The 16364-nt window shown below is 40.5% G+C and overlaps 1 protein-coding gene across 8 annotated transcripts in view; it reads right to left on the minus strand.

Annotated features, from left to right (window-relative positions):
• The window catches only part of KCNT2 (potassium sodium-activated channel subfamily T member 2), a 537964-nt gene that overhangs the window by 228662 nt on the left and 292938 nt on the right, over positions 1 to 16364 (minus strand). For all 8 annotated transcript variants that reach the window (XM_072126927.1, XM_072126928.1, XM_072126923.1 and 5 more), the window contains exons 7-8: positions 10936 to 11019; positions 6415 to 6509 (exon numbers count right to left, since the gene is read on the minus strand). In XM_072126927.1, the coding sequence (XP_071983028.1) occupies positions 6415 to 6509; positions 10936 to 11019 (179 nt within the window). The remainder of the gene's footprint in view (positions 1 to 6414; positions 6510 to 10935; positions 11020 to 16364) is intronic.

Consider the following 16364-nt stretch of genomic DNA (forward strand, 5'->3'; position numbering starts at 1 on the left):
GATGATGTGGACATTTCTCTGTTTAGGCAAGATGCCCATCGTACCAGGAAGTGAGTTACTGATGTTGAACGTTGAGTGGGAGACTTTCAAATCCCACTGGAGAATACCATGCAGGAGGCGACTGCTCAACTGGAGCTGTTGCATCTGTGCACCAAAGAGCCAAAAAAAAAACACCTGTGAAGGTGTAACGCCCATTTAGTGGGCCTGTCTGAATGTTCGGAGGGTTAAGATCCTGGAAAATCTTCTGACATCCACCTACGGCATGATAGATTCTCCCACAGCATTCTCCCTATACCTCCTGCAGCTGGCGCTCCGCCGCACATATTCATCTCTAAACTCCTGAACTATAGAGATCGAGCTGCCATTCTCTATTTGTCCAGAGAGCAGGGTAATCTTAAAGTTGATTATACGGAGGTCCTGGTATTCCTGCACTTCTCTCTTGAGGTGCAGAAGAAGTGTGCACAATATGTGCATGTCAAAAAACATCTACAGGAGTCCAGCTTAAAATATGCCATGCTCTACCCTGCTAGGATGCATATTGTGGACTGGGAGCAGGCCCGGTTCTTCGAAATTCTAGAAGCATTCTCAACGTGGTTGGACACAAGGGTTCACTCACCTTGGCACTCCCCTCAAAGAAACTGATCATGTTCTGGCTGGTTGCAAACTGTGTAGAATCCCTATTATGGCTCCACATGAAGCCATGTCTCCTTTTGCTGTTCATTGAGGGAGGGAATGGGGGGGGGGGGGGGTAAAAAATTGCTACCCTTCTGGAGCTTATTTGGTTCAATACTGGTTTTGTGTCCTTTTTCCTTTTTTCCCCCTTTTTTAGGCACAGAACTGGTTAGCCCTGGATATGTTGACTTGTGCACCTGCCTCCTTCTACTTCATTTTGGGATTTATGCCGACACCCTATTTACCTGGTGTCTAGTGGGAAGAAAGGCATTCTTTATGCCTGTACTATTTCTGTTTTTTGCATCAACCACACCTGTCTTGCACCTTTGACCACCGTTGATCTCTTGCACCTTGCCCTAGGGCAGTGATGGGCAACCTTTTGAGCCTGGTGTGTCAAAATTCGCCAAAAAACCGAGCATAACTCGGGTGGTGTGTCAGCTTGACAAAAAAACATAATTTTTTGATATTTATAGTTTAAATAACAAATATGTATACTATTTAACTTCTAGGGTACATTAACTGTAGGTTGTCTGATTGATCCTACCATGTACTGCCATACTACAGTATGGCAGTATATGGGGATTTTCCCAATCATCTATTACTATGTGCAAATCGCACATTGTACTAGATCGGTTACAATCAGACAGGTGTGGAAATGCTTAGTAACCTGCAACCTTTCAGTCATGAAAGTTCATAGGTTATAGCGAGGGCGCAGGCGCCGCTGTCTGTATCTCCCTCATGCCCTGTCTGGCTATTTGCAAAGCATTGCGATTATTTCAGAGCTTGTACATCACAAAACTGACACACAAGCCCTGATGACTGTCTTCTATCATACAGTCACTGACATTACTCACTGTATGATATCTTGTATGTATGATGAGAGTGGTTGTCCTCCCTTGCCCCTGTTGTGGAGATGGTCAGTGTAGAGGTGGCAGCTGCTGGGTCATCACACAAAGCAGCATCGATGTGACCTCTGACTGTGCTGTCATCTTCCCCCCACCACAACTATCAGGAGCTGCAGAGGAGCCTCCTGGGTGTATGGCCGGGTCAGCTCTCCTGCTGTGCCCCATGCTGATACCTGTGCTGACTGGAGACACTAGGCACAGCTCACACATGGGGAGGGGCCGGCCCGGGGGAGGAGGAGGAGGGGGGAGTTCTGGAAGCTCAGTGCAATCTCTCAGCCTCCCGGCTACTGCACCTGGTCATGTAGGATGAAACTTAACTCTCAGGCAGCCGTGTGTCAGCACTCACACGCGTGTCATAGGTTAACCATCCCTGCCCTACGGCCTTAACACCAAATATACCCTATTATACTAATATGATATAGGGACCTAACAAATTGCGTTTTGGAATGTCAGAGGGGTGAATGATAGGGTGAAACACTCCCTGGCCCTTTTGTACCTTACAAAACATAATTTCGATATCATGTGACTACAAGAGATGCACCTGGAGGGGGACCGGTTATACTAGCTCAAGAAAGCTTTGGTGGGTTGAGCCTACCACTGTGTTTTCTCTTCTAATGCTATGGGATTATCTATTTTTATATGTAGGGGTGTATCTTTTACTCTGCTAGGAGTAGGATGCCTGTATAGATGGAGTCCGCCGCTAATTTCAGCAGTTAAAGGATTCCTATGACTTGCCAAATTTCTTCCACCTGCTTTATCTTCAACTCTGCCATGCTATAAACACACGGTTTCCAGGTGACAAGTTGGTAGAAAACTCCTTTCCTGTTCCCCTCATCCTCCTGCAGGCCCCAAGAAGGGCCCTGATATACTGGATGGGCAAAGAATTAATATCCACTCACATCAAACGAACACCTACAGGGGTGAGGGTACTGTGGGAGAGGTCCTCTAATTGCCTAAGTTTGCCTCCCCCAAACTGGGGAGTAGAATGTCCCAGGTATACGTACTTCATCAAGCATACCTAACTACTAGTAGAGTTAGTAAATTTCGACATGGGTTTCCAGACCTCTGTCTTAAATGCTTTGTGACCTCAGGAACTTTCTTCCATCTAAAATGGTTCTGGGAACAGGTTCGTAAATTTCTGTTTCACAAAATGGGAGCGGCTGTCCCTGATGATCCTAAGCTCTACCTCCTTCTGGTAGTCTGTGAACGATTCCAATCCACTGACAAACTTGCTTTCATTACTGAAACTGTGTACTATGCTAGGAAGACAGTATCTAGATTTTGGATGGCTGCACATCCCCCTTTCTGTGTGACTTGATCAAGGCAGTGAATAACACCCTGCCACTCAAAAAGTGGTTATTTACTCATTGGATGAAAGATAGGAGGTTCCATGCCATTTTGGAAAAATGGCTTGACTCTCCCTTTACTGTGTTTCATCTCTGACATATATGAGTCTCTCTTTCCCTACTCTGGGCACACCAATAGAGGCGGTCCTGGGGTGGGAATATGGTGCAGGGGTGTGTTGGGTGCTTTATGCTGATTGTGTTTCAAATTTGTCTATTGTTACATGAGCATGTGCCACAGTCTATTTGAACCCATTGTTGTATGGTGCACTTTGCACATGTATGACTATAAACATGCTTGAGATTTCCATTTTAAAAAAAGGTTTATTGTTTTTTTTTTAAATATATAAATGACATGAAACAAAAATCTGAAAGTGTGGAAGCAGATAAGGAAAGGGCCAATATATTGAATATAACTTTACAACTACAATTCCATGGCAGTTTATATGATTCAGAAAAATGTTACAGAGCAATGTTACCTAGAAAGAAGTGGGACATTGCCTCAAAACCATTAAAATACACAAATTATTGGGCCCAGATGATTGGGCTACACCTCCTTGTAAGGCAAGAATTAGCAACTTTAATAGATAAACCATTATTTTTAATAATTGATGACCAACACAAAGTAAATGCCAATATTCAAAAAAGTATCAAAAAATTATCCCGAAGACTACAGACTTGTGAGTTTAACTTCAGGTATGGAGAAAATATTTGAGGGATTCATTAGAGATGCTATTCTGAAGTATATCAATGCACATAACATGATAACTCCGCATCAGTATTGGTTTATGAGGGATCAGCCCTGTCAGGCTAATCTGATTAGTTTCAAACATAAAAGGATGATACATAAAATAAAGCTGCTGGAACTAAAAGAAAACCTGTATATTTGGGTAAGAAATTAGATTAGTGATAGAAAACAGAGGGTCATCATTAGTGGTCCATTGTCAGATTGGATTGAAGTTACCAGTGGAGTGCCACAATCTCATAGAGGGTTTACACAGTAAAGTATAAATATTTGCAGAAGACACTTAGCGCTCTAAAGTAATTGATATAAAGGCTGGTAGTTTAATATTGCAGAGGGATTTGAGGAAGCTGTAGTATTGGGAAGAGCAAATGTTGATGAGGTCTAATGCAGAAAATTTTAAGGTAATGCACTTGGGCCACAGACTCAAAAGGGAAAATTATGTTCTAAGCAGTCAATTACATGGTAAAACTGCAGCTGAAAAAGAGTTGGGGATAAGAGCCAGGCAGCTGCTGCTAAAGCAAATAACATTATAGGAAGTATCAAGAGAGGAATAAATTCTCATGATAAGGATATAGGTTTGCCCTTATACAAAGTACTGGTCAGACCAAACATGAAATATTGTATACAGGGTTGGGCACCAGTGTATTAAGAGTACATAGTAACTGGAATGGGTGCAGAGGAGAGGAAACAAGCTTGCTAGGGAAAATAGGCAGATTAAAACACAATCACAGATTACAAAATTTGGGGTTATTTAGTTTGGAAAAAAGACGGGTAAGAGGAGACCTCATTACAATGTACAAATATCTGAATGGGCAGTACAGAGATATTTCAGAAGATCTTTTTATAACATGGTCTTCTGTTCTGCCATAGTCAGGGATTCTTTACTGTAGGAGCAATAAGACTATGGAACCCTCTGCCGCAGGAGGTTTGTTATGGTGGATACTTGAACAAAAATATCTCAATTTATGGGAAGAAAACATCTGTTTAATCTCATAGGTTGGACTTCATGTGCCTACGCTTTTTTAAAAATTTTATCTATTATGATATGTGACAAACCCCCACTCTCAGGTGACAACATAGGATACACCAGAGAGCCTCACAACTTAGTACATAAAATCCCAGTTACCTTTGCAAGATGTTATACATTAAATTATACTTTGCCAGCACTTAGCACCCAACCTTTTACTGCCACACAAATATTTTACTCATTCACTTATAATAAGAAGGCAAATAGGCGCCTATCTACATAACTCCCTCAACAATTTAGAAAATGAAAATACAGCTTACCTAATGAGCCAAAGGATTACTCAACAAGAATATCAGTAGCATTATCCCTTCAGGAAGATATATTATTTTAAGGCTACAAGTAGAAACTTATCTAGTTTGAAAGTTTTAATACATAAATGCGCAATGCAGAGATAAACAATTTAATTGCCAGATAAATAGATTATAAAGACTATACAAACAATACAGTTGTAAATTAAAAAGGATAAAAACAAATAAACCTTATTACTAAAATAGAAGACTTATCCAGTCATGGGGGAGAGCAGATGAATTTTGGAGAGCCTGTCTCATTAATATGGGTCCTCCAAAGACTGACAATGAGAATTTCCACAGCCTGGTAATTTATGCTGCATGGATTTTCCTCCTGACCCTCAATTTGAGTGGATATCACAGAGAAAGGGATTTTCATATGCTAATGTGGCCTGCCCTGCCCCTCAGTGCAGTACATTTTGTAAGTGAATTGATACTAGAACTTTAATACATTTTGTTACTGTGGTATCTCTGCCTTCAATCAACTTAAGTTCTCTATCCCCCGATAGCAAAGTTGGGAGTCTACCTCTAAAATTTCAGTTATAAGATATTAAGAAACATATATTTTACTTATTTTTTGTTACACTTTAGGCGGGTACAGATTAAGACACATTTTTATCCTTCCCCTACTAATGCACCTTCCTTTGATCCTTTCTGTTGTCACCCAGTGGAGCGAACTGAGAGGGTTGCAGTGAGTTATCACAATGACCTTCCTTCCATTAAGCCCCACATAATGTACAGACATTTTTTCCGATGATAATTTGCTGTCCCCCGTACAGCAACGTACCAGTTGTCCAAGGTACCAGCACTGATCACCGGCGCTAACTCTTTAAATGCCGCTGGCCAAGTTTCTATTTGCCGTGATGGTCCTCTCAATAATGGTGGTGCACAGTAATACCGACATACCAGGGTAGGTACAATGTGGTTATATTAATTAGTGGATAAACTCTTTAGGATGCAATTAATGCAGGTTGAGATGTGACTTTGAAGCAATTTTAGCCAAAACCTGAAGTATATCATCTACAAGAATAGTGTACATCCTAACTAAATATTAATTTATCTAAAACTATCACAAAAATAAAATGTGCCCATATCACGTTTATTCTTCATTTCTTAGCCAGCCATGAAGCACAATGGCATATAATAGAAATTGATGGTGTACAATAATTAATGACTAGTTACAGTATGAAAATTGAAACCTCAAAAATAAAAACTTAAAACATGCAAAAATAATGCTTCAAAGAAAAAATAATAATACTTTAGCATTCAAATGGGTTATAAAATAGCAGTCATTGTTTTAATGTTTGGCTGTTCATTAAAAAAATGAAATGAAGTCTTCTCTTGCTACATTATAGTCGCAATAGAGCAGGACAATTAGTGTTCTGGGCACAATAAGATATGATCCATGTTATCAATAAACCAGTAATTGACTTACCAAGTAAAGATGAGACATAACAAAGTTGATATTAAAATTAAAACTTGATTAAACATTGCAGATTGTGTTCTTTGTATTGCTCTGTGAAGATCATTCTGAAATATACCAGAAAACTGAGAAATTAGAATATTATACAATACAATAATTCTATTACATCCATCAAGGCAGATTCTACATGACATACACAAGTAGGAAGAACTGCTGACTTAAGATGCTTATGCTATGACTAAGGACTGTTGTGTCAGAAATGCATCAACAGTTTATATGTTTTTCTTTAACCTGAAAGTAGAGATGGGCAAATCGATACTAAATTCGTTTAGAAATTCAGGAAAAATTTGATTTGTGACAAATCCAAAGTTTACAGTGATTTGTGGGCTAGAATTTAAATTTTCTTTATCAGCAAAATGGCCGCAAGCACGACGTGTTACATGGGGAAGAGAACTCTCGGAAGAAGAAAGGAACTGTTCCTCACTGTGTGGGGGTAGTGTCCCTCACCGTATGGCTGTATTCTTCACTGTACGGAGGTAGTGTTCCTCACTGTATGGCTGTATTCTTCACTGTATGGAGGTAGTGTTCCACACTGTATGGGGGTAGTGTTCCTCACTGTGTGGCGGTAGTGTCCCTCACCATGTGGCTGTATTCTTCACTGTATGGCCGTAGTGTTCCTCACTGTGTGGCGGTAGTGTTCCTCACTGTATGGCAGTAGTGATCCTCACTGTATGGCCGTAGTGTTCCTCACAGTATGAGGGTAGTGTCCCTCACTGTATGGCAGTAGTGTTCCTCATTGTATGGCCGTAGTGTCCCTCACTGCATGGCCGTAGTGTCCCTCTCTGTATGATAGTAGTGTCACTCACTGTATAGCAGTAGTGTCCCTCACCGTATGGCAGTAGTGTTCCTCACTGTATGGCAGTAGTGTTCCTCAATGTATTGGGCTAGTGTTCCTCAATGTATTGGGCTAGTGTTCCTCACTGTATGGCGCTAGTGTTCCTCACTGTATGGCTGTATTCGTCAATGTATGATAGTGTCCCTCACTGTGTGTCGGTAGTGTCCCTCAATGTATCAGCCCGTGAGCCCTCTCCATGCACCTGCACCCGGCATGTGACATACCGTTACATCACATGCAGCAATTCGATTTGGTTCGAATCAAATTTTCTCGAACCGGGTCGAATAAACTTTTGATAAATTCGCCCATCTCTACCTGCAAGGTTTTAAAAGATTTTACTTGGATACATTGACATGCCGGAATCTCCTTAATTTTATCTCTCTGCTGATGTTAAGAGTTACAGGATCTTTTGGGGTGATAATGGTGGAGTCAAGCTTGAATTCAGGTAATTCAAATACATATTAATTTATTTCAGACACTGTTTCCACTGTTTCCATCTTTGTGTTACTCCAGCACTGACTTTTACCTAGTGCTCCATATAGTCTTCCTTTTCTTATTTCCAGCATCCTTGAGGAACAGTCTCATGTTATTGCATGTTTTTTTAAACTATACATTTATATTACATTTTTCATTTTCACAAAAGGAAATTACAAGCAAGTCAGTATAATCCACCATCTACTACTTCACATGCAGACTGTTAATACTACCATCCCTTTCCACTCAATATCTGCATAAAACAAAGCTACATGTTGTATGCCATTTATTAAGTAGCAGAACATAGCCATATATGTCAACCCTTCGTGCTCTCATAGCTTAGTGACAGTAACGCAATGATACCGATCGTTACAGCCACTGAACTGTTGAGAAAGACCAAGCGGTCAATAACAGATAATAACAGAATCAGACTGACACAGAACCCAGAACACAACTGGACAGACAATACACTGAGGTAGAGGTGTAAAGTTCAAAGAGCCAGGGGGGGGGTGATAATTATATGTCAGAAAGCATTTAGGCAAGTACATGCCACTGTGGGCACAGAAGGACTCACATGGCTCCCAGGTTTTACCAAATGCCTCTAGTGCATTATTGTGGGAGGCCATCTGCTCCAAAGAGCAGATTTCTTTCATCCAAATACATAAGTCAGATTCGGACAGGGGAGCTGTCTACTTTCACACTGTTGCTATTAAACAATTGGCCACTACACAGAGGCTCAGAAACAGTTTGGCTAGGTGTTTTTGAATGTTTGTTGGAGGAATATTAAGGACACATACTAACGGGTCTAGTCTCACTCTGAAGCCCAATAGGTCTTCCTGTTAGGGTCTTTACCCCATCCACAAAATAGGCGATGAGGGGACAAGTCCAAAAGATATGGAATAGTGTGCCTACCTTCATCATACACCTCCAGCAAACAGATGGCACAGTGGGATTAAGTGTATGTAAAAGTGCAGAGGTGCGGGACCAGTGCATTAATACTTTATATTGGGTTTCTTTGTAAGTAGTGCAAATGGAGGATTTGGTAGTCCTTTCCCATATGATTTGCCGCATGGCAGGTGTTATCATTTTGTTAGTAGCTGCCTCGCATTGTAGCGTATATTTGTGTACAAGGGAGAAACCTTCCTCCAGTGTAGAAAGTATCTGATAAATCAAGGATATAATACCCTTTACTGAAGTACCCCTTCTATATAATTTCTCAAATTCAGTTTAGACACTGTCAGAGGGCTGGCGTTGAATACGTTAATGTGGGGATCCACAGGTATGCACCAACAAAGCCAATGAGAGAGGGAGACAAAAAGCTCAGAGGATTCAAGTGTATTTTGCTTAAGAAGGATTGTTTACAGTAGAGTAGCTCTCACCTGGTCCAGTGAAAAAAGAAGCATATCGTAATAGATAGAAGAGCTGCTGCCGACGGGATATCAGGTCCGCGCAACCAGTGTTGGCGGACTTGGCAGTGTAGCGGCGATCCACGAGGTGTCGTCCCATTCTGGAAGGCGCTGCCACACTCAAAAATTAGACTGGAAGAGTATATCCATTAAAGTGATTTCAATAAAAAGTAAAACACTACGCGTTTCGGCTCTGGGCTGGAGCCTTCGTCAGGTGAAAAATTACATACCCATGTAATTTTTCACCTGACGAAGGCTCCAGCCTGAAGCCGAAACGCGTAGTGTTTTACTTTTTATTAAAATCACTTTTATGGATATACTATTCCGGTCTAATTTTTGAGCGTGGCAGTGCCTTCCAGAACAGGACGACACCACGTGGATCTCCGCAGTTTAAACACTGTGGCCATCTTAAATTGACCCATTACAAAGTGCTTCACCTGGCAGTAGTGGTACCATTCCTCTCTGGGCAGATTACGTTACTGCTGAAGATAGATTAACTGTTGTAATTCCAGTGTTAGGGGGGTCAACCATGTCTGCCAGATGGAATATTCCCACTTTATACCAGTTTCTTACCATTGTCACTGTTCTTAGACTTTCGGGTAGACTTTCATTAGATGCTGTTACCCTTTCGGGTATGTCTGGATGGAACAATAATGACACCATAGGAGAACAATGGGAGGAGGGCGCTTTTTGCATGTCTATCACACCAAAAGTGTAAAAGTCGTAGGGCCCAGGAAGGTATGGGTCAACTTAGGGGGGTTTAGGCCCTACAAATAAGTGTTTAGGGTGTATAGGTACCATCCACAATTTTTCAATATCCACCCATGTAGTGTATGCACCTGAGACTGTCCAGTGTGGCAGATAGCGTATATTCAGCGCCCAATAATAATAAATTGTAACTGGAACCGAAAGACACCCCCCCGCTCGGGCTTTGGGGACAAGCATGACAGACTTTGGCATTCCTTGACGCCTATTATCCCAAATAAAATTAAAATGGTGCCTTAAAGGCCTTCAGCTTGCTGTGCGGGACTTTAACGAGTAATGTTTGAAAATCGTAAAGTAGTTTAGGAAGCCATGTTACTTTAAACACAGCTACTCGACCAAGGATTGATATGTGATGTGTCCGCAACTTATTCAGCAGGAGTTTTAACTTGCATTTTCTACATGGTGAACGGGGCTGCAGAGCCATGGGTTGCAACGAGGAAGGTGGGGGCAAGGAAGATGGCGCCGGCCAATGCGCTGACCTTGTGAAGCACTTGAGGAATTACTTCAGGCTATCGCTGGCTGCTGGCACCTGAGTGCTGGAGGTGCTGTCTCAGGGTTTTTTATGCCGATTCCCACCCATCATGGTGCAGGTGGTGGCAGCTAAAAGTAGGTTCTAGGTGATGTTTAGTTGGTGAGATGACGGAACTGCAGGCTCAAGCATTTGCCCTCATCCATGTCCAGGCAACGCCTCCATTTTTGCATTTTTTTTAAATTTGAGATACACAAAAGGTCTTCACAACTGTAATTGTGTATTTCCTTGTGTATTGTAAAATTTGTATTGCTGCATTCTATGGTTTTCTAGCACTTGTGTAATATATTTTATTAAAATACAATATGTAAAGATTAATTCATTGGGAGAAGATTTATCATACGCCGGTGATTCATATGCCGGCAATCCGGCTACTTCAGAAAACTGGCGTTGAAGGAATGATAAATCTCCCCTATTATTTCCAAATGGATACAAAACTATAATGTCCTATATTTTATACTTACAATCATATTTTCTAAGGCATGTTTAGCCAGCCAACAATTCAGGAAAGCAGGAACAAATAATTTCCTTAAAGGAGGCCAAAAGATCTGCAAAGATTAGCACAATATTTAGGGCAGAAATTATTCAATAAAAATATATATACAATGTAGGAAATAGGGAGAAATTTATCAAAACTGTCTGTTCACTAAACTGTTCTAGTTGCTCAAGGCAACCAGTCAGAGGTCAGCTTTCACTTTCTTACAGCAGTTTATAAAATTTACCCTGAGCTCTGACTGGCTGCCATGACAACTAGAACAGTTTTACTCTCAAACTGTTTTGATAAATGAAGCCCATAGTATCTTACTAGATGAGGTTAAACTAAAGACACACAGATCCATTGGGAAAGATTTATCAGAAATGTCTGTAACACTGTTCTAGTTGCCCATGTAAACCAATCAGAACTCATTTTTAAATTTTATAAACAGCTGTAAGAAAATGACAACTGAGCTCTGATTATTTGCCATGTGCACCTAGAACACTTCATGCTTTCAGACACTTCCGATAAATCTCCTGATAAATCTCTCTGACATACTGTATACAATAACAGTGTTAATCCAGAGGCAAAAAAATCACATTAAGAACATCTCAAATTGCCTTTAGTAGGGAGTCAAATGCTTCCCAGCCCCAAATCCTTGGATCAATGTCACAGTGATGAAAATGTACATAAATTTACATAAGTCATCATTATTAAAAATGTATCAAAAATTAGCCATCACAACAACGTTGCATGTATTATTATTGATTATTATTTATTCTACTCTCTCAAGCTCATCCTGATCTATATTATGCCCACTGAGCATTAAAAAATCTGAATGACGAGTTCAGGTTCAATATAAGAAACTTTGTAAAAAAATTTTAATTATAAATCAATTAAAATGACAAAAGATGGATTTAAGAAGTTGAATAAACAAACAATAAGAAGACATTTTCCTTTGATAAGAAACTTTAGAATTGTTTTCCTATTTTGTGCGTAAATAATTTCACATTATTTATCATTCCATGCCGTGTACTGGGAAGTTGGAAAAAAAATCCAAATTTGGAACAGTTTGAAAAAAACACGTTCACATAACGTTCTTGTGGGCTCAGTTTTTACGACTTTCACCATGTGCTCCAAATTACAACTCTACTTTATTCTTTGGTTCAGGAGGATCACGGTGATACCAAATTTATACAGGTTTTATTGCGTTTTGACACATTTTAAAAAGTTAAACGTTTGTGGACAAAAAAGAAAAAAAATTTTGAGCTGTGTTAGGTGTTATTTTTTTGCAAAATAACCCAACGTTTTCATTGATAGCATTTTGAGGTCTGTGCGACATTTTTGTCACTTTTTCTTCCATTTTTTATGTAATGTAAAATGGTGTAAAAATCGTGTTTCGGACATTTGGCCATTATTTTCTGTTATGTGGTTCACCGCCGGCAGTAACTGTTGTTATATTTTGATAGATCGGGCAATTTGGTACGCGTCAATACCTATTGTGTCTGTGATTTTTACTGTTTACATTTTATAGGGAAAGGGGGTGATTTGTACTTTTAGGTTTTTAAGTTTTTTAAAAAAATGTTTCTATTTTTTTAGACCCTCTAGGGTACATTAATCCTAGATGGTCTGATCGTTCCTACCGTATACTGCAATAGTACTGTATTGCAGTATATGGCATTTTTGCACAATATTCATTGCAATGAGCCACTGGCTCATTATAACAAATCTGCAGAAGCCATGCAGCCTCGGGTCTGACGAAGACTCTCTACCCTAATTCAAACCACTCATACATTCTCCGGAATATCCTTCCCCAGACTATCAATGCCCAACCTCCAAAGTTTCAAACGTGCTCTTAAAGGGGTTGTGTCACCATAGCAAATGGCTGTAATTGGGTCCAATGCATTGTGACAAGTACTTTCACCATTTACACTTATTACAAAATATGCAGGCTTACTGAGATAACTCCTTTTGTCCTGGTTGCTGGCGCCCCCTGGTGGTGGCTGTGTCCCGTCCTGAGCTACAGCTAATCTGGTTGAGTCTGCGCACAAGGATTCCCCCAGCTGCTCTGCACTACAGATCACTCCACGGGCTCACAGTTCCTCTCCACACTGAGAGATCAGCTGACACACTGCAGCCAATAGGAAGTGAGACAGGGGGCAGAGAGCTCAGCTACCTACACCAGTGAATGAGGTGTTTTCCACTGCTCCACAGTTGCTTCCAGCAGCAGATACAAGGTAACTGCAGACATACATGACATCTGCTGCACAGAGGAGTCCTCCATAACATGGATCATAGCAATATAGCAGCCCTCTCCTCCCTCCACCACTAGTCAGGTCACACAGGAGGCTGCAGAGATAACACAAGTAACAGGCTGAGCTCTGACCTCTCCTGATGCAGTCCTAATCCTGTACTCTCCACCATTCACTGTCCCTCCATGTTACACTGCTCTCCTGCAAAGGGGCCCCTGTACCTGACTAGCAGGGAAGTAGCTAAGCTCAGTAACATGTGAGAAGCTGTCGCCTATTTATCCAAGTTCTATTATCTATCATCTGTCATCTTTCTATCCATCTCATATCTATCTGTCTCATAAATATCTACCCAGTGATTTAGTTCCAATTCCTTACAAAATACACAGAAAGAGATGCAATTAACGGCCCCAAAGTAACATACAAAAATACAAAAGTTTATTAGTAAAAGTCATAAAAACAACTAAAAAGGTTCATGTTATTGCACCTACTTTTGTACAATCAATGCATACATTGTTTACATACAGAGCAAAGGAGAAGCATGGAATAAAGTTGTCTCTGAGCCTACAGTCCAGTGATCCGGTGTCGGTTCCTTCTCAATCATACGGGTTCCTACCACGACATTACTCTCCCGTCTGTTATCCAGCAAACACCACATATACACCAAGCTCCAGGCTTCTCTGCAGTCACTTTCCCATTGGCTTTGTGTATAAGATGGCGGCTGATGGTTTGTTCAAGCAGCAGAATTTTTATTCATTAAATTATTTTACACTATTCCTTTATATAATGGCTGGACCATTATACAAGCTTTTATACCTCTTGTGTCACCCCTTTCATCCTCATAGACTGTAAGTTCTTGCAGGCGTGGCCCTCATTTCTATTGTTCCATATAAGTTTCTACTCTGTAATATAATGTTATATTTGCATATGTCCGCTATGATTTGTAAAGCACTGCGGAATTTAATAATATAATAATAATAATAATAATTCTTTATTTATAAAGCGCACAAAGATGTATTTGATGACGCTATATAAATAAAGATGATGATGATTATTACACGGACACTCTAGACTGAAAGCAAATATTCTTGCATGGCTATAGAGAACACCCGTCCTAATTTAACTCAAGGATACTTTAGAATAACCCATTTTGTATTTATTCACAACATTCTAGAAGCAAGTGCCATCCTTGAGAATACATCTGTGCTATGCATGAACTTCCTTTTGTTACAATGTCAAGTTAGGAGGTTCTCTCAGTTCATGTCCTAGGGCTTCCTATAGCACTTGATAGAAACTTGATAAAAGCTGTATTTAGACGTGTTCATGTTGAATGCTTTTAACAAGATAAGAAAAAGAATTTGTGAAATTACAAAAATGCTTTATACCTCCACTGAAACACAGGGTACTGTACTTAAATTAGTATTCCCATCGGGGCATACAGATTTAATTTATCTGTTATGTTTATTTCTGCACCTGTCCCTTAGAAACAAGATAGTTGTCCTTGGATACAACCACTGCACTCAGGACATTGGTGGTCATATCCAAGGACAGCTGTCATTTCTGCTGTCTTTTTATTTCTAAGGAACTGTGACAAGGTCACTATTGAATTAGAGAGAAAATCATGTTTATGTGTATAACAGTGACCAGAATGTGAATTAGGTCACACTAGAAGCTGTTTTCCATGTCTTTGTCTCTTGGAATGCAAACGAAAAAAACAGAACAAAGGAGAACGGCGCCTCGTGTAATAACGTCAGCGTAGTGGTGAATAAAGTAAGCAAGGCTGCTCAGCTGGGTACCACTTGGTGGTGTGCAGAGTAATAACAAAGATTAGAATCCTCAATGTCCAGGTCGTTCCTGCAGCTCCCAAAGCTCCAAACAAACCAGTACAACTGGTACTAATTCTCCTCACACCAGAACATAGAAGAAATGGACATTTATTAATAAACTAAATGATGATAATTACAAGTATAGAACTAAAAACAACTAAAATAAATAAATACTTCAATGAATATATTTATATAGAAAATCACATTTAGTACAAAAAATGACACGTTTCGGGTATACTCCTTTCTTCTGACTGAACTATGGAAAATGATAACTAGAGCGGAACTGGGATCTATATAGTCTAGCCACTCATCTGTCTTATTACAGGCTGGGTTATATAGATCCCAGTGCTCTAAAAGGACTCTAATTGCTGGAGTTGAGACAGAAGTGTGATCACTGCTCCAGACCAAATTTTCCATATTCGAATGGGTCTAACTATGCACCTGGTGTGGAATCCCTTAAAGAACGGTGTGGAGCAGTCAGAAGGGGCTCCCTACCTGGAGACACAGAAGCTGGACTGTGTGAGAGCCACACGTGAGTGACACCGGGTTGCTGAAAGTATTTTTCATGCTGGCAGGGAGAACCCCTCTAGTGGATAGTGAGGGCCGCCGAATGTATAGTGGTGTTTTTCTGGAATTAGGCAAGGATTTTGTTTGATGTTTATTTTAATACTGGTGTTTTTCTGGAATAAATGCACAGTTTCAACTTGAAGCCAGCTGTCCATGAGAGCTTTGTCATCGCCGACCCCCCACATTTGATCTGAACCCCTACAGGGACCATATAACTACATTTATGGAAAAAGGAATGTAGGCGTGAAGTGAACATGACGTCGATGTGCAACAGCAAGGAAGTTCTCCAATCAAGAGACTACATGAGCTGGGAATTCTCCTCCCCCTTCTGCTTGCATAGTGTTGATTTTTGCCCTGGGCAACAGCATTAGCAAATCTTGCATCAGCAATTTGTCAGAGTCATTACTTGCTTACGTTTGCAATTGATTTGAACCACGCAATTGAGGCACATTAAAATAGGATATCTTAAATCCTACCCTAACTATTGGAGGCACTGCTGAGATCCCTGTGAGCTGAACCAGGACGCTCCCTCATTCCAGCACCGTTTGCAGCATCGGGGTCACCGCTTTTCAACCGGGACTGATCAACCCACGATTACTGTAAGTTAGAGATTACATATGTGAACCTCTGACTTGCCTGTGACTCGAGGGGTTGTGATACCTGTTACTGTAGACAACTAGGATTGGATGGTAAATATGTATAGCCACCTGGTGTCCTGCATGGGGTCTGAATTGTTAGACACTTCTGTGTGAAATTGAAACAAGAGCCTTGGCTGC

This window comes from Engystomops pustulosus, chromosome 10, assembly GCF_040894005.1.
Source record: "Engystomops pustulosus chromosome 10, aEngPut4.maternal, whole genome shotgun sequence".
Classification (NCBI taxonomy): Eukaryota; Metazoa; Chordata; class Amphibia; order Anura; family Leptodactylidae; genus Engystomops; species Engystomops pustulosus.